This window comes from Mauremys reevesii, linkage group 3, assembly GCF_016161935.1.
Source record: "Mauremys reevesii isolate NIE-2019 linkage group 3, ASM1616193v1, whole genome shotgun sequence".
Lineage (NCBI taxonomy): Eukaryota > Metazoa > Chordata > Testudines > Geoemydidae > Mauremys > Mauremys reevesii.
The window spans coordinates 75,185,108-75,210,304 of NC_052625.1; the positions used below are offsets into that span (position 1 = coordinate 75,185,108).

General features: G+C 39.2%; 1 protein-coding gene across 3 annotated transcripts in view; it reads right to left on the bottom strand.

The window, feature by feature from the left end:
* The window catches only part of CHRM3 (cholinergic receptor muscarinic 3), a 453,380-nt gene that overhangs the window by 157,989 nt on the left and 270,194 nt on the right, over positions 1-25,197 (bottom strand). For 2 of the 3 annotated variants that reach the window (XM_039528236.1, XM_039528235.1), the window contains exon 4: positions 22,879-22,985. In XM_039528236.1, coding sequence (XP_039384170.1) covers positions 22,879-22,901 — 23 coding nt within the window. In that variant the 5' untranslated portion in view covers positions 22,902-22,985. Of the gene's footprint in view, positions 1-22,878; positions 22,986-24,935; positions 25,050-25,197 lie in introns of those variants that run through there. The other variant, XM_039528237.1, reaches the window with a different exon arrangement.

The window sequence follows — 25,197 nt, forward strand, 5'->3', positions numbered from 1 at the left end:
GAGTATTGACATTTGAGAAGATTAATTTTAGCATCTGGAATAAATTAAATGTCATTTGATAAAGTCTAAGATTAGAGAGTTTTAAATATCCCATATTAAAGGCATCATATAATTTCATAAATTTAAGTTTGGGCTTTTTCTTTGCCCATAAAAAGCAATATAGGTTTACTTTTAGTCCTGTAATCTCGAGATATTATTTGAGATATTATTTGAAATTTCTAATTAAATTGTCTTTATTATATATATCCACATTAATTGTGCTCTGAATTTTCTAGGTTAAAGGACAAGTGATGTTATCAGTTAATATGAGTGAATCTCAAAAATGGGCTAAGAACTTGGTTTCCTTTCTATCTCTTTTCTTACCTTTTATTGTTTACTTTATAGACGGGTGAATAAAATTGTGATACTTATGAGGTACATAAAACCAGACAAACATATGGAGAACAAGGGATGTATGGGGCTGTCACTAGAGCTGGTGGGAATGTTTCATTTTGCTAAATCTGAAACATTTCAAGGAGATTTATCAGTTTCTAGAGGGAGAGAGAGAAAAAAATGCACACTCTATAGACTGCTGGCTAGAGCACCGGCCTGGAATGTCTGAGACCGAGATTTGAGTCTCTGCTTTGTCTGGATCAGAGTGATCGGTGATGAAAAACCCTGCTTTGTACCTAGGTCTTTCACAAGCCAGTATACTAAGCATCAGACTATTGAGTGAATCACATGCATATCCTGAATTGAAAAGCTCCAGTTTCGATTTGAAAATGGACATTCTGGCATAGTTTTTTTTGTTTGTTTGTTTGTTTTGCAAAGATGTCCGAAAGGTTTTGTTTTGTTCTAATGTGGAACAAAAACAAACTTTGAAACCTTGAAAGTTGCCATGAAATGGAATAATTGCCCTCCAGTCAGCTCTAGCTGTCACAGCAGAAAGTTATGTTTATTTCTGTGAAGATTCAATGGATAGGCAGGTAGGTACTTATTACAGGAATCAAGGAAGTTCTACCATAAATGGGTCATAGGACACAAAGCAGTGAGTAGTACAGCTTCTATCAGTATGTAACACTGGCTCCAGCTTTTCTGCTGCCCCAAGCAGCAAAAAAAAAAAAAAAAAAAAAGCGGTGGCACTTCGGCGGCAGCTCAATCACGCCGCTTCTTCTGCGGCGGGTCTTCCCTCTCTTCCTCTTCGGCAGCAAGTTGCCACAGGTCAAAGAGGAAGAGAGGGAATGAGGGACCCGCCATCGAATTCCCGCCGAAGTCCCAGATGGGCCGCCCCATTAGCGGACAGAGTGCCGCCCCTTTGAATTGGCTGCCCCAAGCACCTGCTTCCTATGCTGGTGCCTGGAGCCGGCCCTGTCTGCAAGCTCTGATTTTGAAATATTAAATGTTTCCGCTTTGCTGGGAAAAAAGCCCCTTTGAACCCTGCCTACATGGGATATAAGGGGTTAAGAAATGCAAGATCCTTACGGAATCCATATGTACAGCAAACTTTGGAAATAATGATACTATATTGTGGGAGCAGCATCTTAAAGTCTGATCATGCTAAGAGTCCCACTGACCATCTGCTGCTGATGCTGGATTCAATAGTATTTCTGCTCTCAGAATATCTTCTGTCTCCTGATTCCTGCTGCACTGTCTCCAGTTGCAAATAAAATAATTCAATAACCGAAATATGTTTATACAACACCACTACAATATTAAATCTTAGGGAAACAAACGAACAAACAAACAAAAGAAGGCAATGTTTGGGCCAAGTTCAGCTTTCATCCAGGGCCAGTTTGACTAAATTATTGGTTCAGGTTTTTTTGTTTTCTTAAGAATAAAAATGTAGTAATGTTACATAAATACATGTGGGTTACTGACTTTTTAATTTGCAACTTGAGATAGGCAGGAATCAGTAGGGCAAAAGTTATTTTACATAACAGTTTGTTTACCGCTATAGCTTTCCCTTATTTGCTCCCAAAAGGAAATATGCAAGAATTTTATTCCTATTAATCAGTGCAGTTGGACTGGAATGTCCAATATGTATATTCCCCAAAGACTGACTTTCTAGAATAGAAGTTTATTCACTATCAGCAACTGCTTTGGAGTTGCAAGGTAACCAAGTTGTATTGCTCATCAAACTTAGGTCTCTTATACAAAATGTGGATCTAAAAGAACTGAAATTGATGGGATAGAGTTAACATTGTTATTGTCTGTATGGCCACCTTGCTTTAAATTAAAAGGGGAAAAAAAGTATATTACTACATTAAAGATTTTAAAGGAATGTTTGTTTTTCTTGCATCTACTCAAGTTTAGCTATAGTGTTTGGGATAAACTGGACTATGTGAATATATTTAATTATTATTGTCTCTTCTCCTGAACAGTAATTGGCAGTTTCTGTTATCCAAAAATGCCTTTTTGAATTGGTGAATATGTGTGGCCTTTAGAATCAATGTGATAATGAACACATAGATCCCATTCAACATTCCTTGTGCAATCAAAACTCCCATGAGCCCTCAGAGGTACATTTGTGAAGTGGTGCTCTTGGTTGTAGCAACAAGACTGTAATATTATGAGTTGCTAATGCAATAAACACTCCCACTGTCTCCAATGATAATTTGGTAAATAAAACTCCATAACACATTTTGAAAGCATAGGGACATGCTTTCACAGTGCTGTGTGTACTTGTATATTCTGAATCATGAACATTCTGAATGACTTTTCATGATGGAATCATTTTTTTTTCCATCTAACTGACTAGCAGTATCATAGGAAGGTAAAATAGGTACCTGACAAATATTTGGTACACTTATTGGACAAATCACACATACATCCTTTTACTAGAGGATGCGCCTTTCTTTAAATACTAGTGTTATCGGCTATTAAAAAATTGGCAAAATTGATCCAATTTACTTCTAAACACCAGTATTAACACTCAACTGTGCCCTGGCCTTCACTGATGCAATGTCCACTGGATGCAATTTACACAAAGAACTGTAAAATTATACCTTCTTTTGCCAATGACTCCCATTGCTCCCCAGGGCACAGCACCCCAGGATAGCTGTTGTTTCTGCTTCCACCTTCCCTTGAAGTTCTCGCCATAGGAGAACAGCTTTCATTACCCCCTGCCCCCCAATCCTCCACCAATAGCTCCGAGGACAGAAGCACTGCAGGCAAGTGGTGAATCAGCACATTACGCAGAAGACCATACCGCCTTCCAAGATGGCACTGACACCCTATGGCCACCAAAGTGCCTGAAGGCTTATGACTCTTTTGTGCTACTGTGCCCACTCTCGTGCCCGCTGACTTTGTACCTTGGGCCACCGCCAGGCTCTGCTGATGTAGTAATGCCTCTGGCCCTCTCAAGTGGCAGTTGCAGAGGGCAGAACTGAGCCCTTAGTCTGTCTGCTTTTGTGTTGCTTCCTTACTGTTGTTATCCAAGCTGGTGAATTTAAAGATTATACAATCTGTGCTGTCATTAGAATTTGAGAACCAAATTCACAAGATCAAAGTCTACTACTCAAGTATTTCTCCCATAACTGTTTTTCCATGTATCAAAGCTCTGTACTTTTTTCTGTCCAACTTATTAAAAAAAAACAAAAAACAAAAAAAAAAACCCACCCTTCATATAAACAATTGCAGTTAGGTGGAGCATGAACATGGCACTAAAACACCTTATCCATAAGCAGAAGTTTCTTTACAGCTAGAAGTGTATAGCTAGTTATTTATATGAGTTTATTCTAAACTTGGCTTAGTAGAAGTGTGGATTCTAAGTGAACTAAATACATAGAAATTGAATAAGCACTGCTTGACCATATTATTCAATTATGCTTCAACAGGAACACAGAATTTGCTGTAGCAGATTAGACCACTGACCTATCATGATCGATATTCTCTTTTACTCAGTGACTAATACCAGATCTGTAGGAAATGCAAATGTTTTGGTTCACCCTGGAGTGTTAATGCATTTTCTTTTTTAGTTTTGATGAGTACCAAGATTCTCCTGAAGTCCCAATACTGTCTTGAAGTATAAAGGTGAATAGTTTATATATGTTATCTAAAACAAATTGTGGGTGCTATGGCAAATGCTGTATAGTGAATGCACTAAAAAGTTCCACCAAATTGAAAGATTTTACTGGTTCTAGAGATAACTGCTATCTTTAAAATGAGGGATTCTATCAGAAGTTAATCTAACAAATCCAGAATTGGTGGAACTTTGTAAGGGAGCCCACTATAAACAATTCTAATCAAACTTTCAGCCTGAACTGAATGTATGTTATTATGGTGTATCCTTCTTTATTGCAGTTTCCCTCCATTAATTCTATGTCTAGGCTTGGGAGAATAATTCTTTAATATATCATTTCAACAGATAATGTTGATGTTATTTTAATTTTTTTTTCAGTTTTATCAATTTAAATTTTCCCGCTTCCACAAAATTTTGGGTTTTAAGCACTTTCTAAAAAACACCTATATTTTCACATTTAAGGGAAATTATGGCAGTTAGACTGTTTATTGACAGTAGACATTCAGATTCAAAAAGTTAAAGCTTTTTAACTGTTAAAACACAAATTGTCAACATCACATACCAAAATATATTAAGTAAATATCCTAAAATCAAACTCCAATGAGTAAGAAAAATGCTGCTTGAGTACTTTGCCTATCTGTAAATTTCAATTACTATCAATGGAAATATTTTTGTCAGTTTGTGTGTGTATGGTGAAATCCACGTTTGCCAGCATTTAGTGATACAAATCTAACTCTTCCAAACTTATCTATGTTTCATATAAAATCTTTTGAAGTATCTAAGGATGACCGTATATACATAGGATTTTTTTTTCAGATGTACGCTTGTTAGAAATTTATCTAAGGTTGAAAATGTCATTAATTTAATAAATATGCTAACAAGAGAACATAATACTGCTGTATAGTGTAAAAAACTTTTATTCCACTACTGACAGGGTTAATAACTTTAATTTGTGATTGGCAGCAAATTATACCTAAATAGATGATCCATGTAATTAGATGGAGGTGAAAGCCTTGTTATATTGGTGTCAGTTATTAAGCTTGGACCTGAATCTAGAACTTACGTTTTGGGCCCAGCTCTGCTTACTGTGAAGTATGTGTATGGTTCAACTCACACTGACTTTCATGGGTTGTGGGGGGTAGGGGTTTCTGACAGTTCTTTACTCTTTTCCCTCCTAAGTCACCTGTGCATAAGATCAGTGCTTAATCCAGCTGCTCAGGCTGGGCCCTAGCATGAAGATGGGGCTCTAAAAGAATTGAATTTATTCTTTAGGGAAAGTTGCTATGATCCTGGATCAGAAATTGTAGAAATACCATTTAACTGACCAACTAAAATGAAAAAAAAAATCAGACTGGAAAATTATAATCAGAAAGAAAAAAAAACACACAATAGGCTAAACTCACTGCTGGTGTAAGTAGGCCAGTTCTGTTTAAATAAATGGAGATGTGTCCTCTTTGGAATTGTGCCCACTCAAGAAGTGAATTTGTCCCTCTGCATACCTGTACAGATAGGATATGACAAAAACTCTAAAACAACTCCATTTTAAATAAAATGAATCTAATGGGCATAGTGACAAGTGGTGGAAGAAAATTAAGAAAATGACATTAAAAGATTTCACTGATCTCTCTTTCCAAAGGGAACAGTAAAGCAAAAGTTAAAAAGTAGTTTTTATTCTTTTCTCTTTCCCCACCACTCTCTCCCTCACACACACATACACACCAACCACATTCAGGTGAGCCTGAGTCACTGTGTGTAGGATAAGAAACAGAGAGGGAAACCTGGGAACATGAAATCACTGTCTCTTGTGTTGCTGTTAATGATATATCTGAAGTAATTGTAATGATTAGGCTGAAGCTTCCCACTGTAAGAGAGAAAATGATACAAGGGCATGCAACAGTAGAAAGATAAAACATATTAGTAGAAAGCAGCAGTTCTGGTGTTTACTGTGTGAAAGCTGCTGGGTGGTGTAGCTACAGTAAACTGTGGATAATTCACTTTTAAAAGATACAAAGGCAAGGCTAGTACAATACTGATGCCACAGAACATTTTGTTCAGACAGTCATGTGCAACCCAACAATGCCTGCACACACCCGGACTGACACAGGTATGGTCCATTCTTTCCCACAATCACTGAACGACAAAGTGACTGAAAATACAACTTTACATAATCAAAATAAGCTAGCCTGGCATACGTTCACAGATACTTCTGAGGTTGCAGTAGCATTACTTGCCAGCAAGCAAAATTTTACTCAATGTGTCAGGAGCAGGGAAGAGGAGGCAGCCTCGCTCCTCTCCCACTCCCAGCCCCCATGCTCTTGTGATATGATGGCATATGTTAACAGTACAAGCCAGGCAGATGTATAATTGCCAATAACGAATATGGGGATAAAAGCAGTAGGATATACACTGTGCTCAGATAAAGGTCACAGATAAAGAATCCAGATGTCCTTGCAGGAGGATAAGTGGATAGCTAAGTGGATCTGAATCCTTAAAGGCACCAATTTGCACAGAAAACTTGGATACGACTGCTTAGAAATTTCTTTGGGGCAAATTCTGCTCACAGTTATACCAATGCAGTGCATAAAAGTCAATGGTCTTGCCCTGTTGTAACAGAACTGTGCCTTGAAAGCCAATAGTTATATGGATTTTGATTTTACACCAACCCTATCTTTGAACATTTCCCCAACAAAATAAAGGGCACAGTCCTAAAACCTTGGCAGATTAAAAGGGCTTGTGAATGTTATGAAAGCACAGCATGCTTAGCCTATGATGAGAGATTAAGACATCTTGGCCAAGACTGAAGCTGGAGAAAGATACTATTTCACCCTAAGCCCTCACAAATGGGCTGTGAATTTGCCTTAGATTGAATGAGAAGCAGATACAGTAACTATGGAGAACCTGTCAAAGGGTATAAGAGAGAAGGATGTGAACATGAATGTACAGAACCAGAGACAGACATGATAACATAACTAATAAAACAAACATTATACTGCAGGAATCCAAGTTTATTAGTAATGATCTACACAAAATGTGAAATGTCTACACACTCTGGGGTTCTCTGACAGTTTGCTAATAGGAATGATACCTTGTTCGCTCTTCAGATCAGACAGCCATGAAAAGAAATGGAGCTGTTCTCTCTGATAGTGAAGCTGCTTTCAGAAACACAAGGGTATTCCCAAGCACACATCTGAATATAATCAGAATCATTTTCCGATGTTTGTGCCTTTGATTTTTAAGTTTTGCTTAATGAGTATTTATTTAGCATTTTTTTTCTGACTAAAAGTATTTTTTAGCAAAATAAGAGACTCAATGCTCTGAACTTTCTTACTGGAACTACAGTATTTCAGAGTGATACAGACTCAGCTACACTTCTGCAATTCTATTATACCCACATGATGCCCTCATTAACACTGGTGCAAACACCCAAAGGCTATGTCTACACTTCTAGCTGCGGGAGAGGGGGGAGTGTGTGATTCCCAGCTCAAGAAGATGTACTCTGTGAGAGCTAGCACACTAGAAACAGTATTATAGCAACAGTATCAATGGCAGGGGTGAGTAGCTGCACAGGCTAGCCACTCTGAATAGAAACTTGCTTGGACCCTGTGGGTACATGCTCAGAATGGCTAGCCCATACCGCTATTCACTGTTGCCCATGCTACAGCTATTTTTAGTGCATTAGCGTGATAAGAGCCAGATCAGGCATGCCTATTTGAGCTGGGAATCACACCCCTAGCTGCAAGTGTAGAGACAGCCCTAATGTTAATGGGATTACACATTTGGGCATCATCTGAAGACAACGGATTGCACAGGTGTCTCTGAGGGAATCATTTAATCTGCAGAACCTCTATTAATGATGATGAGGCATCAGAGGGAAAGAGCTCATCTTGACAGTCAGAGCTCAGGGTGAGTCTTCAAGAGCTGGTAGTTAGGGAAAAACAATCAAAACAAAACAGATCTTTTGACTTGCAAACTGAACACATGTGGTATAGAAATCAGTGAGACACACTGAATAGAAAGTCTTGCAATGCTACTTTACAAAGACACTTTTTAGGACATAATCATACTTCAAGGGACGGGAAACCAGAGGTAACTTTTGGCTAATTCAAGATGTGGTATTGTCCAGTCAGAAAAAAACAACAAAATGACGGTACTACTATAAATTTAAAATATTATTCACACTGTTAAGTGGTTTATGTGAACATCAAATAAGAAATAATTTAATAAAAAAGGAAATTGCTTATATGGAATAGAACAAGGGAATCACATCATAATGTGGCATGCAACAGTGAAGTGAAAGGCAAGTGCCAGCCATGTGCAGATGACACACAGCTCTACTTATTCCTCTCTACGTATGACCATACCACTACCACCAAGATGGCCTAATGCTTGGACAAGATGAACTTATGGATGAAGAACAGCTGGTTGAAGCTGAACACAAGCAAGACAGATGTGATGCTGGTGGGAAGAAGAAAGTATTTTGAAGAGTTTATATCCCTGGTGTAATCTCTTTTGCATGAGATACTTGCAAATGGCATAATTGAAAAGATATATTTTAAATAATTATGTATTTTATGTTTTAAATTAAAAACCTCTACCACACTAAACACTCTTAAAAATATCTATTCAAGTCCAATTTTTCTAAGGTTCAAAGTCAAACTTCAGGCAAAAAAGATGGCTTCAACAACATGAGCTGTGTACATAATTAATATTTTGAAATGAATTATATTGGTTTTATACATTAAATATGTACATCAGTTCCAAAATATAATCATTTATAATATTACATTTATAACACAACAGAAGTGGGGACTCACTGATTTTTCTACATTTTTCTACATTTTTTATGCTCATTAGTGTATGAAAAAATGGAACATTTTAATTCCTTTAGTTTTGAGCCCCGAGGTCAAATGAACCACCCTCCACCCCAACACACACACAGTCTCCCAAATACTCAAAATAATAATGCCATCACTTTAATCTCAGCCAGCAGGGAACTTTCTGAATCTGATATATAAGAAACACATATCCTGATGTTTTGAGTTCCTTGGATTGGAAGAACTAGCAGAAGTTCAAAGCTGTATCATCATTTATGCCTCAAGTATCTTAGGCCTGGTCTACACTACACGTTTATACCGAATTTAGCAGCGTTAAACCGATTTAACCCTGCACCCATCCACACAACAAAGCCCTTTATATTGATATAAAGGGCTCTTAAAACCGATTTCTGTACTCCTCCCCGATGAGGGGAGTAGCACTGAAATCGGTATTGCCATGTCAGATTAGGGTTAGTGTGGCCGCAATTCGACGGTATTGGCCTCCGGGCGGTATCCCACAGTGCATCACTGTGAGCGCTCTGGAAAGCCATCTGAACTCGGATGCACTGGCCAGGTAGACAGGAAAAGCCCCACGAACTTTTGAATTTAATTTCCTGTTTGGCCAGCGTGGAGAGCTCTCCAGCACAGGTGACCACGCAGAGCTCATCAGCACAGATAACAATGCAGTCTCCTGAGAATTAAAAAGAGCTCCAGCATGGACTGCACGGGAGGTACTGGATCTGATCGCTGTATGGGGAGAGGATTCCCTGCTAACAGAACTCCGTTCCAAAAGATGAAATGAAAAAACATTTGAAAAAATTTCCAAGGCTATGATGCAGAGAGGCCACACCAGGGACTCAGTACAGTGCCGTGTAAAAGTTAAGGAGCTCAAACAAGGCTACCAGAAAACCAAAGAAGCAAACGGAAGGTCCGGGGCAGGGCCGAAAACATGCCGCTTCTACGCTGAGCTGCATGCAATTCTAGAGGGGTCTGCCACCACTACCCCACCCCTGTCCATGGATTCCGAGGTGGGGGTGGTAATTGCAGCCATGGCTGAGGATTCTGAGGACGGGGAAGATGAGGAGGAAGAGGACGACGAGCTTGTAGAGAGCACACAGCACTCTGTTCTCCCCAACAGCCAGGAGCTTTTTCTCACCCTGATGGAATTACCCTCCCAGCCCTCCCAAGCCACTATCCCAGACAATGAAGCCATGAAAGGGACCTCTGGTGAGTGTACCTTTGTAAATATAAAACATGGTTTAAAAGCAAGCGTTTTTTAATTATTAATTTGCCCTGAGGACTTGGGATGCATTCGTGGCCAGTAAAGTTACTGGAAAACTCTGTTAACATGTCTGGGGATGGAGCGGAAATCCTCCAGAGAAATCTCCATGAAGCTCTCCTGGAGGTACTCCAAAAGCCTTTGCAGAAGGTTACTGGGCAGGGCAGCCTTATTCCGTCCTCCATGGTAGGACACTTGACCACGCCATGCATGTAGCAAGTAATCTGGTATCATTGCATGACAAAGCGTAGCTGCGTATGGTCCCGGTGTTTGCTGGCATTCAAGCAACATCAGTTCTTTATTTTGCTGTGTTATCCTCAGGAGAGTGATATTGTTCATGGTAACCTGGTTGAAATTCAGGAATTTAATTAAGGGGACAGAGATGGTTGGGCTGTTTGCCTGTGGATTAAAAGAAATCCTTCCCTGCATTTAGCCAAGCAGGGGGAGTGGGGGTGACTGGCGCTGAGCTTTTTCGCGTTTGGCTAGCTGGGATCTTCCCTGTTACCAGCCACGCAGTGGGGGGGGAGGGTGGCTACCAGCGATCTTCCATGATACCAGCCACGCGGTGGGGGGAGGGGTAAAGTGATCATCCCAGAGAATTGGATGGGGGCGGTTCTGGTGCTGCACGTTAACAGGAAAGAAGCAGCACTCAACGGGCTTTACTTGCTATTTGGGAAAGGAGGGCCCTGGATATATGAAGGCTGCAGAAGCCAAAAGACAATGGCTTACCATGGCTGCATGCAAGCCAAATTCTGATGCCCGGACCTGCATCTGTGATCACACCTGCAACACTATGCGGTCCCACCAGTCTGTACTTGTTTCCCGGGCCCCAAATCGGCGTTCAATGGCTAGAACCTGCCCCATTACCAGCATGATCTCCAAAGCACAGGGGCCCGCGGTTTGAGAGAAGTGTGTGTCCATGTCCTCATCACTCTCGTCGCCGTGCTGCCGTAGCCGCCTCCTCCTCGACTGGTTTTGCAGGTGCTGGTTCAGCACTGACTGCACGAGAATGCGTGAGGTGTTTACAACGTCCATGATTGCTGTCTTGAGCTGAGCAGGGTCCATGCTTGCCGTGCTATGGCGTCTGCACAGTTCACCCAGGGAAAAAGGCGCAAAACGGTTGTCTGCTACTTACACAGAGGGAGGGGTGAGGCTTTACCCAGAACCACCCATGACAATGTTTTTTGCCCCATCAGGCACTGGGATCTCAACCCAGAATTCCAATGGGCAGGGGAGACTACGGGAACTATGGGATAGCTATGGGATAGCTACCCACAATGCAACGCTCTGGAAATCGATACCAGCCTCGGTACATAGACGCACACCGCCAAATTAATGTGCTTAGTGTGGCTGCGTGCACTTGACTTTATATCTGTTTTAAAAAAACGGTTTCTGTAAAATCGGTATAATCCCGTAGTGTAGACATAACCTTAGACCTAAAAGGACAGAACAAGTGTAAACCAATGCCATTCCTTGGCAAATACTCTGCTCAAAGTCCTCCAGCTTCTCTCACTGAAAGACGGAGAGGCCACACTGATCCATAGAAGTGTAGTCAGTTGATATATGATTTTTTAAAGCAATGCCTCAGAGGGATATATAGCCAGAGGAGGTGGCTTTAAGATCTAATCATCAGATCTGAAATACCTATGCTCCCTGGAAGCACAGTCTTAAATCCTGCCAGGTTCAACTCATCCTTTCATCTTTCTGAGGTGGATTAAATTCTATGTAGCTTATTATGCAGTGGTCTTTCATACAAATTTAAAAAAAACCCCAAAGCCCTGCGTACACTACATGATATTAAACATGAAATGTCATGTTTCCTAAGAATAAGTCCTCATATCCCAAGATCATTTGATCTGAATTGCACATCCCACATAACAGCTCAACAGAGCTTGTTTTATTTATTTCATTTTTTTAACCTTTCATGACAGGCCAGCCTCCCTCTCTGATAGGAATGACCTTCTGTGCAATCAACATCTGGGCAGAATCCAGGACAAAAAAGGAGGCAGGTATTTTCTCTGGCTTTTTTAAGTTCTAAACTATTAACATTTCAAGAAAGATCATTTTTAAAAGCAAAATCCCCTCCTCGTTATGGACCCACTCCTGCAAACCCTTGTTCATGTCAGCAAAGTCCAAAGGATGGGCACACAGTGAGCAAAACATCAAGTTTCTTGTATATTGTATAAAACCTGAGATAAAATTTCAAAAATATATCATTTCCTTTCAACAAAACAATTAAAAATACCATCTTTTCACCTGAGCTTTTAATTTATGCATGACCTTGAAAGGAAGTTAGTCTACAGCCATATCTAGGAAAAGATTTCAAAACAGAATAGCAAAATGTGTGTTTATGTAACATCGTGACCCTGGGTGAAGTGTTTGCAGTGGGGATTGAACTTGAGACCTCTGGTTCTAATAATATGAGCCTCCTCTTCATGAGCTGAAAGATTCACCTCTTTTAGCCAAGGATGTAGCTAGCTCAAGCAGCTCTACATGTGGCCTGGCTACCACTAGAAAGGATGACAGAACAGTGCATGTGGTATGATTACATTTATATATTTAATTCTTTTAAACTTATTGGTTGAAAAATTATTAACACAAGACATATGAGATACTTCTACAATGCAGAAACATACAGTGCACAGATCAGGATGTATGCCCTTGATATGTACTTTACAGGAAGGAATAAATCTGAACAGCCACATTCCATCTCAATGCATATTGAAGCCTATTACTAAAATTGATTAATACATATATGCTTGTAAAACCTCTTTGTCTCTTTCACTCTCCTCTCTGCTACTGCATATAGTTCGTGTATCTCCTGTCCAGAAACAGCATAATCATCTATTTGCTGTAGAGAGAGGAGTAACAGCATAATGTGTTATGGCCAATATGCAGCTTGATGGTCCACAGCACATTACAAGATAAATTTAACAGAGAACTACATCCCTGGTTTGTTTGCCCAGTGACATATAGTTCAGCTAGTTCTTTTAAATTATACCTTGTGTTCAGTGAAAGTTTCAAAGAAGTAGTTATTATACTCATGAAAACTATTTAGATTACCACAAATTGAAGATCTGGCTAAATATTCATCAAAAAGAGAGACAGAAGTTCCGTTTAAAACACAAAAAATCACCACAAGCTGTATATCAAGACTTGGATATTCAGGTCTCCTTTTCACAAGTCAATGGAGCTATTCTGGTAAACATCAGATGAGGATCAGGCTAATAGGTTTTAATTAGACCATGTGAATCTTCAGGTGTTTGAGAATTTCATGCAGACCATGCCAGGGAGTTAAATCAGCCTTCAGCCTCTCTAAGAAGAGTTAGTGTAGGGAGATTGTCTGGAGCCTACCTGAAAACCAAAAAGTGTTCTCTTCCACCATGTATGTTGCTGCAGGACTGCAGTCTGACAGTCACACAGGAAAGGCCTAACAACTAACTATGCAGGAGAAGTGAGTTTAAGAGGCTTTCGACATCCTACTTATAGCAGCACAGATCTAGATTCAGATAAAAAATATGAGGCAGATGCTAAAAAACAGCCTCAGAGACAAACTAAACTAAATCTACAAAACACTTTGTCAGATTTCAAAAATTTTGAATTTAAGCTGAGAGCAGCTAGGTCATTGCTTCAGATTCCTTGTCACCATGCTACAGTAATTGTTATTCTTTGTCTTATAGCTTTAATAGTGATCTTTCCAGACAGCCTCTGCGGAGCCCTTGAATACCTTGCCTTAGGCATCCCTCAAGCTTTAGTTTGACACTGCAAATTTTATTTTAGAACTAGGTCCTCAGGAACATTTCAAATATTTTATATAAAATAAAATGGGAATTATTATGTCCTGTGAGGAAAAAGAAATGATGCTTAAAACATTTTAGAGATAGAGATAACTTTAAACCTAGGTAAAGTGTCAGGTCATAATGCTGTTTTTTGCCCCCTCTCAACTGGTACCAAGTTTATTCCAGGAGATGTGCTGCCATTGACAGAGGAGATACCTTCACTGACCTCCCACTCTGGTCACCAGATATTTGTCCCCTCGGTCCATGGAGAGGAGTAATTCAGTTTTCAAAATGAAGAGAGGTAAATAGTGGTGTCCCCAGGGATCTGTACTGGGACCAGTGCTATCCAACGTATTCACAAACAATTTTGGAAAAGGGGTAACCAGTGAGGTGGCAAAATTTGCAGACAATACAAAATTACTCAAGATAGTTAAATCCAAAGAAGACTGAGAAGAGTTACAAAGGGATCTCACAAAACTGAGTGACTGGGCAACAAAATGGCAGATGAAATTTAATATTGATAAATGCAAAGTAATGAACATTGAAAAACATAATCCTAACTACATGTATAAAATGAGGGGGTCATAATTGGCTGTTACCTCTCAGAAACAGATCTTGGAGTCATTGTTGATAGTTCTTTGAAAATATCTGCTCACTGTGCAGCAGCAGTGAAAAAAGCTAACAGAATGTTAGGAAACATGAGGAAAGGGATAGATAAGACAGAAAATAGCATATTGCCTCTATATAAATCCACAGTACACCCACACCTTGAATACCACCTGCAGTTCTGGTCACCCCATCTCAAAAAAGCTATTTCAGAACTGGAAAAGATAAAAAGAAGGGCAACAAAAATGATTAGGGATATGGAACATCTTCCATATGAGGAGCAATGGAAAAGACTGGGACTTTTCAGCTTGGAAAAGAAACGACTAAGGGGGATATGATAGAGGTCTATACAATCATGAATGGTGTGGAGAAAGTGAATAACCAAGTGTTTATTTATTCCTTCAGATAACACCAAAACCAGGGGGCATCCAATGAAATTAACAAGAAGCAGGTTTAAAGCAAGCAAAAGGAAATACTTCTTCACACAATACCCTCAATCTGTAGAACTTTAGCCAGATGATGTTGTGAAGGCCAAAAGTATAATGGGACTCAAAATAGAATTATATAAGTTCCTGGAGAATAGGTCCATAAATAGCTATTAGCTAAGATGGTCATAGATGCAACCCCATGCTCTGGGTGTCCCTAGTCTCTGACTGCCAGAAGCTAAGAGTGGACGACAGGGGATAGATCACACAACAATTGCCTGTTCTGTTCATTCCCTCTGACACACCTAGCATTTGCCACTTTTGGAAGATAAGATACTGGGCTAGATGGACCTTTGGTCTGACTCAATATGGCTGTTGTTAGGTTCTTACCCTAAGTACCTACCAGGGAATCAACAATAAGACTCTGCATGGCAGAGCATAGTTTTGCCATTTAGCTTCTGGGCTGACTTAACTTAAATCTATTCTAAGGAAAAGCTCCTAACCTCTAGTCTTTAAAACCTGTTCACTTTCAAATGAATTGGCAGTGAGTCATTCCAGTAATGTATTATGAATATTCATAGGAATGTCCAAAGGATGTCACTCAGTTTGCTGAAGTATTTCTTAAAGCTCTTTTGACCTTCGATTTCTAAATCTTCAAGAGTTTCTTGGTGACTATTTTATTATGCTTTGGTTTACTTCCCAACTAATATATCAATATCAAGTCTCCCACCACTGAAAGTTAAAAAAATAAAATAAAAAATCCTGAAGCTAGTTCCAAAGCATTTTGAAGTTGTTGTTAACTTGATGGAGAGGCTGAGTGAAATGAAACAAACATAGAAAACTGTTAGTTTTACATGTCCACGCATGAATCATTTCTCTCCTTCCTTTGGTAACAATCTTTTAACATAGTTTTCTCTATCAACTGTATAGAATGGCACTGCAGTCATGGTACAAGTCAGAGGGAAGGAATTTGCTCCGTACAGATAATTATACCACTATTAATAGCTAATGCTTCACAAACCACAAACCAATGTTAAAAGTCAAGGCACCAAAGGCAAAACTGATTACAGGTAAAAGCAAACGTATTGGCCAAACTCTTCTCTTGCACATGTGACATCAGTGGATTTGGGGGAACATATATCAGGACCAAATTTGCCCCATTTAATCTGTTCTGAAACTATTAATTTCACCTATTCAGTATTCTCATTTAAGTAATTTGTTACTCAGAAAGTTGTGCTACATCAGAAAAGCGGAATTCAAATTGTTTGAACATTGACATAATCTTCTCTAACCTTTTTCAGTCTTATGCAAATAATTTTCTTAACACAGCATTCACAGTAATTCTGGATCTGATCCTGAGAAGTGCTGATTTACCTGCATCTCCCACTTAAGCCAATGGAGTATAAGGGGGCTCAGCATCTCCCAGGATCATCCCTGAGAACCCGATACTGAAGAATTAACTTTATAATATATGCTCAGTGAAATGAACACGAGGTATGTCCTACCAGTTTGACAGCAAACCATTCATAACTACTTTTTACCTATAACATCATTTACAAAGCTAAAATACTTGGAAAGAAGGAAACAAATCAACTTTTGAACAGTTAAGGTCACCATCTCATTTATGCTTCCCTCTAAGTATATCTACACTGCAGCTGGGAGCATGCTTCCTAGCTTTGGGTAGATAGACGCATGCTTGCTGTACTTGAGCTAGAACACTAAAAATATCACTTTAGCCAGGGTATAATGGACAGTAGCCCAGTCTAGCTGCCAAGTAGGTAACCAAGATTACACTGCTATTTTTAGTTTCCTAGCTCGAACAGCGCTAGTGTGGGTATTCTCTGCAAGCTGGGAATCGCTCCTCCAATCTCAAATGTAGACATAGCCTAAGAGTGATGTCATCTCTTGGCCTCACCACAAATCCAGGTTTACTTGTCCACCTCCTTCCTCAGAAAGGAGGTGTTCTGATTCACATCTGAACCTATGAAAACCACCAGGATCCTCCACTACAAAACCAACCGATCCCATCAACAAACCCTAGCTTCCCCTAACTCAGGGTTTCTCAAACAGGGGTCGCTGCTTGTGTAGGGAAAGCCCCTGGCAGGCTGGTGTGTTTACCTGTCCCGTCCGCAGGTCCAGCCGCCGCGCCGCTTCCAGCAGCTCCCATTGGCCTGGAGCAGCGATCCATGGCCAGTGGGAGCCGTGATCGGCCAGACCTGCAGATGGGGCAGGTAAACACACCGGCCCGGCCCGCCAGGGGCTTTCCCTACACAAGCAGCAAGCCCTGTTTGAGAAACCCTGCCCTAACTGTTATCCTGTTTTAGGGAATAAGCATGATGAACTGCCTGCCTACCCACTCTGGGGGTTTCTGGCAGGCTAAAAGATATTTTGAAGAGGGAGCAAGGGGCAGGTCTATTTCCCTCTTTGGCACTATCACAAGAAACCATCACCCTTTATTTCCCCTTCCCAAGTTACATCTTCTCTCCCTGGAAGTTTGACTTGCCCTTACCTCCTTTCCTTCTCCAGAGATTATTTTCCCTCCACCCTTTCCCCACTATTTCTGGTCTCCTTCTAGTGCCTTATCACACTGACTCCCACCCATAATTTCCCTCTCTTTTCAGTCTCATATTTTCGATTCTCTCTCCTCCATGTTTTCTCTCTGACTCTTCCCTCTCTCACCCTCATTCCAACCCCCAAATCTCTCTGATTTGCACTGCCCATTCCCCCACCCTACCACCACCTGTCTGGTTATGCAAAACTATTCTCCTTTCCCCTCAGTGCTAAGATGATAATTTACAGGACAAACCAATTCTCTAAAATTATAGGGGAACTATAAAATGGAAGCAATTTGGAATCAATACAATGGCCACTCTCTATCCATAATAATAACCAACACACAGGGATGTTGAAAAGGTGTCTTTTTTTTTTCACAGTAAGAAATATTCTTTAGATAGACAAACGTGTCAAAGTGTTTGGTGTCAATTAGATCTGTTAATGACCATGTGAAGTAAAACATTGTGTGCATTCCAAATAGAGAATGTACTTCAGTATGGGGCTCTAAGAGCCAAAGTGATTTAATTTACATAATGCTGACAAGCTGTGATACCATTGTTTGTTGGCACTAACACTACTATTGGCCTTAACACTGGCATTTATAATGAAATTATATAGCAGTGTGAGAGGAAAAGGTGGCTGCATTAGCTCGTGATAGTGCTGAATATTGTGTTGCAGAGGTTTTTCCTTACAGGGAAATGGATTAACTAAGTATTCATAGAATATTAGGGTTGGAAGGGACCTCAGGAGGTCATCTAGTCCAACCCCCTGCTCAAAGCAGGACCAATCCCCAGACAGATTTTACCCCAGTTCCCTAAATGGGCCCCTGAAGAATTGAACTCACAACCCTGGGTTTAGTAGGTCACTGCTCAAACCACTGAACAAACACAATAGTACTCCTCAGACCAAACCAAAAGCTTATTTTAAAAAATGAAAGGGGATTAATTTGGGGTTAGTGCCTGATTTAGCTGACTCTGGAGTGGGAATAGGTCCCCGACATGGGATTGTCCAGCTTCTATTACACAAGCTGTTTCAGCTTCTGTGAGCTTTTCACATGCTTAGATTATCTCCAAACATAGCCATATTGCAATGCTGTGAATATTACATAAGGCTTGGTATTATAAATTGATTACCTTCCATGCCATGAAGAATGAAAACCTTTTGGAGTTCATTCTGTCACAGCCTCTTGCAGTAGGGGGAAAAAAAAGATGTGAGGAGGAGACTTAAACATTTTCTTACATCTTACCAAGTATCAAAATTCTCTCACTACAAAATCCAATACCCTCTTCCAGAAGTGTATTAACGATACCTTCCTAGGTTCTTAGGACAGGGCAATGGGCAGTCTTCTCTGATACGAGAGTATTAATTTTATTTAAGGCTTTAAATAATACTAAGAATAAGACAATAAGAAATGGAGAATGCCAGGCAAATTGAGCTGTAACAATGCACTGGATAAAAAGAGCCAGAATACTAAATAGGAACGTGTTTAAGAAAGGAGCTTTAATGCAATAAACATATTTTTATTACATGCAAAATGAAAGATAAAAGATTCAATGGATAGCAATATGCTTCCAATTAATAGAAATAATGTTGTGTTAGAATTTAAATGAAGTGTTTTCCCCAGGGAGGCAGGCTCTCTGGACTATTTTATTTAAGACAATTAAAATGATAAAGGAAATGGTATTGTAACCCCCGAGGGAAACCTTTTTTATTTATAAGGTACTTGAAGTGGTTATGGAAATTATGCTCTTCCTGCAGCCTAAATCTCAAATACCATGTTCTCCTGTGAAGTGGTCAGTCCTCACAGGTTAAGCAGGATTAGTACATGAATTTGAAACTTCTAAAAGGGCTATAGGAAGTTGAAATTATAATTCAAAAAGGCGGTACTCTTCTTTCCACATACTGAAACTATGCAACTGAATAGAACAGGGTTTACTGTGCTGCTAAAACTGCTGTTTTTTTCCTGATTTAATGGAATAGCTACTAGTTCCAATCATTTAAGATTCCATGATACACTGAGTAAGAATAAGGATGTTAAAACATTGCTCTGGGAAAATTCCAGTTAAGGGTAATGTGTTGTGCCTACTTAATTCAAATGTATCAGCATTTTCATTATCTACCTAAACAGATGATGCTAGCCACAAATCTCTTTAGAACGCCAATATATGGATACCACAAAAAGTACATCTGTCTCAAGATGCTCTATAATACTTACAGTTACTACTTTGTGTTCTTTTACCGCAAAATGTAAGTCATCTAAATTATTTTTTTATGAAGTCATATCCCAGCTCTCTGAACACCTCACACTAATGATAGCTTCTGCCTGAACCAAATGAAATAACCAAAGATGGATACAAACCCAAAGGAAATTAATTTCAAGTCAAGCATCAACTTTATCAAGCACAGTAGTTTCCTAAACATCCCAGATGGGTCACCATCCTTATACTCCAGTCCAGACATGCAAACATAATGGTTCCAGTTCTGATGTTCCTACTCAAATGAAGCCAAATGGGAGTTTTGCTCAAGTTAAAAAAAAAAAGCAATTAAGATCTATAGGATTTGGCCCAAAAAACAGCTACTTTCACCGCAACATATAACAGTGTAAACTCATAATAATCGTATATACAAATTACATTATAATATAAATTGGATAATTCTTCCTTAACACGGTAAACTCATATGGCCTAACTTATTATTAAAATGCCATAAAACGTATTAGTTGTTGATGAGCAAAACTACCAGGAGAAAAATAAAAAGTATGATGCCTCACTGACTTTTAGAATTCTCATTAGATGCATTTTAAATGTATTTGAAAAAGAAAAGAAAAGATATTTTTAGCTTACATGGAACAAAATTAATTTTACAAATAAATATTAAAATACTTTAAAAAAAATTAACATGAACATGTTACCAACTTTCTAAGGATATAGCTTAGCTCTGGTCCTTCTCTGTGCAGCCCCTCCATAGCTCAGGGATTCATAAGAATGACATCACTTTTATTATTCTTCCTCTTACTTATTTGTAATAGAAATTGATATTATGTACAATAAACCTTAACAGATCCATCCAAAGCTACTAAAGTATAGCCAATATTTGTGATAAGGCAGAATGAAAATGTCTTAATAATCATTACATCTAAACTTGAAGAGAGAATTTGAGATTCAGACATACCAAATGGTATAACTAATGAAAGTGTGTGTGTCAAATGATTCTGTTTATCTTGCTTTTTACTTAATGCAATGAGTGCTGGTGAGCTGCCAAATTCTGTTTCATGTACTGCACTTTTGTAAGGAGTACAACACATTATTTTATTATTTCCTTATACATGTAATCCATTAAAAGCAATAAATTTTCCATTATTTTGCACTAATGGTATTTGCTTTTTATCTAATTTACAGTCAGAAGAATTACTACTTGCTTCTGGCTTTCTGAAAGATTTGTTGACTTATACATCTCTACTAACTGGACTACATGGTTTCATGCCTTAGCCCTTTAAATTTTGCTTTGATTTGGGTTTTTCTACTGTCTTCATAGTGATCTGCCAGAGAGATGTGAGTTGCATGAAACTAACAGAAATGTGCTATATAAGTTCAGCTGTAGCTTGCATCTCTAACATTCTCTTTACACTGAAAATGTTCACAGTTCAGAACAAGTTCAGTCACAGTTCTCTGAATCTAGGCAACATATTTTTTTAAACCACACACATGGGTGAAAGTGATGTCACTGAAATCCAGAGGAAAGGGAGATTTGTTCTTTTTCAAAGTCCTTACATGCCAACCTTCCTCTGAGATCACTGTCCTGCCCCACTATTATTAAGGTCAATAAGAGGCTTGTGGATATCATCAAGAGACAATCTGAGCTTCGCCTTACTCACTCACAAGGAAAGCCAGCCCCTTTATGATTGGTGGCAAATGATCTAGCTATCAAAAGAAAAATGTAAATTTAATTACAGTACATTAATACAAATAATAAATTTAAATGTAATTTTAAAAGGATATCAACACAGAACAACTAATGTTGATCAGTGAATAGATTAAAAGAAAGATAAAGGAATGTATGTATGCATGTATGTATGTATGTAAGTAAACACACATAATATAGTTGCCACTGCTGTTGAAACATTACATATAAGAAAAAAACGTCACTAGTGCTGACAAATAGATTGATATAATTTTGAGCAGCTAGCAGCCCAAAACAATTGTAATTTAGGGATGCCAGCTGTGATACTGTATGCAAGATACCATGCCCTAATTTCAAGATGTGGAAGCAAGGGGTAAGCCTTGCTTCAGGATTCATTTCAGCAGCATATTGCTAGTGTTGAAACCACAAGATTTAGCTGATGTGCCATTAACGTGCTTTCATGCTACAGCTTGGTCAGATGCTTTCTCCAAACTGAATGTAGAGGCTAGAATCTTACACAAAATCTTACATTTCACAAAATAGTTAGAGTATATTATCAGTGCTGTAGTTCTCAATGCAGGTATGTGAGGGAGGAACCTTTTTACATTTAAAAAAAGGGTGTGTATTTGTATACAGGCTTTAAAGACACTGCTATATTTGTCACATAGCACAATTCCACAATATCAGCATTATCAAGGGGAAGTTTTACAGAAAGCCATGGTGAATAACAGAACGAATACCAAAAACATAGACATGCACTCTGCAATTCAGGTTCACCTTAATAGCTACAGGTGATTGTTTAAATGTTCCTGCTACTGACACAGAAAGAAAGAGACATCTTGGGGCAAAAAAGCAAACAGAGTATGCTAAGACATACTGCTCAAATTTATTCAGGACCACCCAGTCCTTTGTCCATCTATATTCGCAACATTAGGAGTTGACTTGCTGAAGGTACACGAGATTAAGGCTCCCAACTGGGAAGGGTAACTATGGGGAAATCCTTGTATCCAGTTCATTTCAGTATCAGGGCCTGAATCTCGTATATTTTCAACCTCACTCTACTTCTGACCTAAACAATCAAATCAACTCTGCTGCAGGGAAGTCCTGTAGGTGAACTATGGGGCTAAACTCTTAGATTTGATTGAATTTAGAGGCGGCATTATAAATTAGCCCTGTAAAGTACTGTAGCAAGACTTACACAAAAGTTCAAAATTAATTAGTAGAATACAATCGAGGAATTTTCTACAATAAACTTCCCCCCCACTTATCAACATTACCATTGTACTTTTCTCTTCTCAGAGAAGATCTGGCAGGAGGCCCAGAGGGACATGCAAGTATGTATTCAAGATGACATCCATACTACTATGTGATAAGGCAGCCTGTCTCAAAGTTAGGGTGAATGATCAAATGTTCCCACGAATTCCAAATGAGGCTTACTTCTCAGAACAAACAATCTTTTCTGGACAATCATTTGTTTACTGAAAATCAAATACAATGAATACACATATTCTGAGTTTATTACCTACGTAGTCCAACTAGGAACATCAAAGTGTTTGTTTGGATCAGGCACTGTGCAGTTCTGCAAACTCTTCTTTTGGAAACAAAACCAGTCCTGTGTCAGCACATGGGCTGAAAACAAAACAGACACAGAAGGGAAATTAATAAAATACACACCAGATGCAGAAAACAACAGCATAGGTGAAGTCTGGCTATGACGCTAAAGCTAACCTTACTAATACTTAGCACTTGCATAGTGGTTTATGCACCTGATTCTGATATCGCTTTCAACGGTTTTATACCAGAGGCATCCATTGAGCTAGATTCTCTAGTGTATAAAGACAGCCTTGAGCTACTCCACTAACACAAAATTGTTCTGAAGCTGGTTTACCGAATCTCTGCATGGCAAGGTCCTTGGATCACAAAGAGCTACCACAGCATTGCCAGCATATACCTCAGTCTTCAGTTCTCTGCAGCTGGTGCATGGGATATACCCCAGAGAAATGGGTGTCCCAAAGTGTCTGTGTATGATTTCTGGTTGCTGTAACAGGCTACTGGCTGCTGGCACAAGTATAGAGTGAGTCTTCAGATTGCTTTAACCTGTACCAGTGTATATCAGTCCCAGCTGACAATCTAGTACATTGATTACTCCTGCTTTACACTGGTGTAAAATAGATCAGAATCAGGCCTACATCTACATGTTTGAATTGTGCTAAGAACATTTGCTAACTAATACTTACAATGGCCCTGTGGGGCACGCAAGAAAGTGCCCCCATTTTACAGCTGGTGAAATGATCTAGGTCACAGCCACCAGAGTACTTTGTGCACCTCATAAACATCAATGTATTTATCCTCAAAACACCCCTTTGAGACAGAAAAATATTATCCCCATTTTACTGTTGGAGAACTGAGGCACAGAAAGATTCATTTACTTGCCCAAGACAGTCTTAACCACAAGACCATCTTCCTACAGAGGCACAGAGAGGTGAAGCAGCATACCCAGAACCTCACACTGACTCAGTGGCAGAGCCACAGATAGAATTTAGACCTCCAATTCTGGACTCTTCCTCCAAACCACACTTCACTGCTTTTGAAACTTGCTGCTTAGAAAAACTGGGGTTGATTATGAATTTTCACATATAGAATGAAAGAAATCAATGAACTCCATGAATTCATATCTCTTTATAAAACTGAAACAAAAATGTTTAAAAACACTCAGAAATATCATATATAGATCACCATTGACAAAGAAAAAAATCCCTGAAGTAAGTAGTGCAGCAGCAGGAATACTCACTGGCTACCAATTTCCATTTTATAATGTATAATTAGTACAAATTGGAATCACGTGTCATCATTATCCCATTTATCACACAGCAGTGCAGGCTAAGATTTTAATAACCCCGTCTGTAACTTTTCCACAGAAATATGATTCCAATCAGATGCTCTGTGTGCTGGCTCACTGCCTCTTCCCCCACCTCTTTGGCACAGCAACAGAACTCAGTTCTTATTGTTGCAATATGAGGAAAGTCAGACAACAGAGAGATCACTGGGTTTATTGGACAATCAACTTCTGTGGAAGAGTTACTGAAGAATTAGAGCACAGTGATTGAGATTACAAGCTGCTCTTCCTTTGTGGAGGAATAAGTTAATAATGTCCCACATTTACTGTCTATGCCAGTAGCAGATCCCATAATACAGAACTTAAACTAATACACAAACTAATCACAGGAATCTCTTCACCTACCAGTCAAACCTAGCATCTGCTGGGAGCGAGATGCTCCTGTTTAACCATTCACAGCAAAGCAATGTAATATTTTAGGGATGGGAGTGATGATGAACACTCTTATTCAATTAAAACAGAAGGGGTGATTTTAAGGAAAGAGAATGGAATTATATTAAATGGGATTTCACCAGGAAGCCAGAATTTATATTCCCTGCCTTGCAAACAGTACTGTGTAATCATTGATAACTAGTAGTCTGGACCTCAGTTTTACATCTCATTTCATGAGAGAACATTCAGTAGGCATTTTTTAACACAACTTTAGCATTAATTCAACACTCAGATAGAAATGTGACACCTACTGAATGGCCTGCTCCACTCCCTGAAGCAGCTAGATGTTTATTCTTTGAAGGCCTAGCATCCAAACACAGCATCCATCTCATTGCTGCTGCTCAGTTTGAGAGATTTGAGTGAACTGCGCACAAAAGCTGCAGCTGGGCTGACAGAAGAATGTAAGTAAAACATGGTGAGGGAGGGGAGAGTTCATGGATCTCACCTGCTAATGCAAACCACACTCATTTGGTGTGGTGCTATGTTCCACAATGTGGTGGCTAGGCCACATAT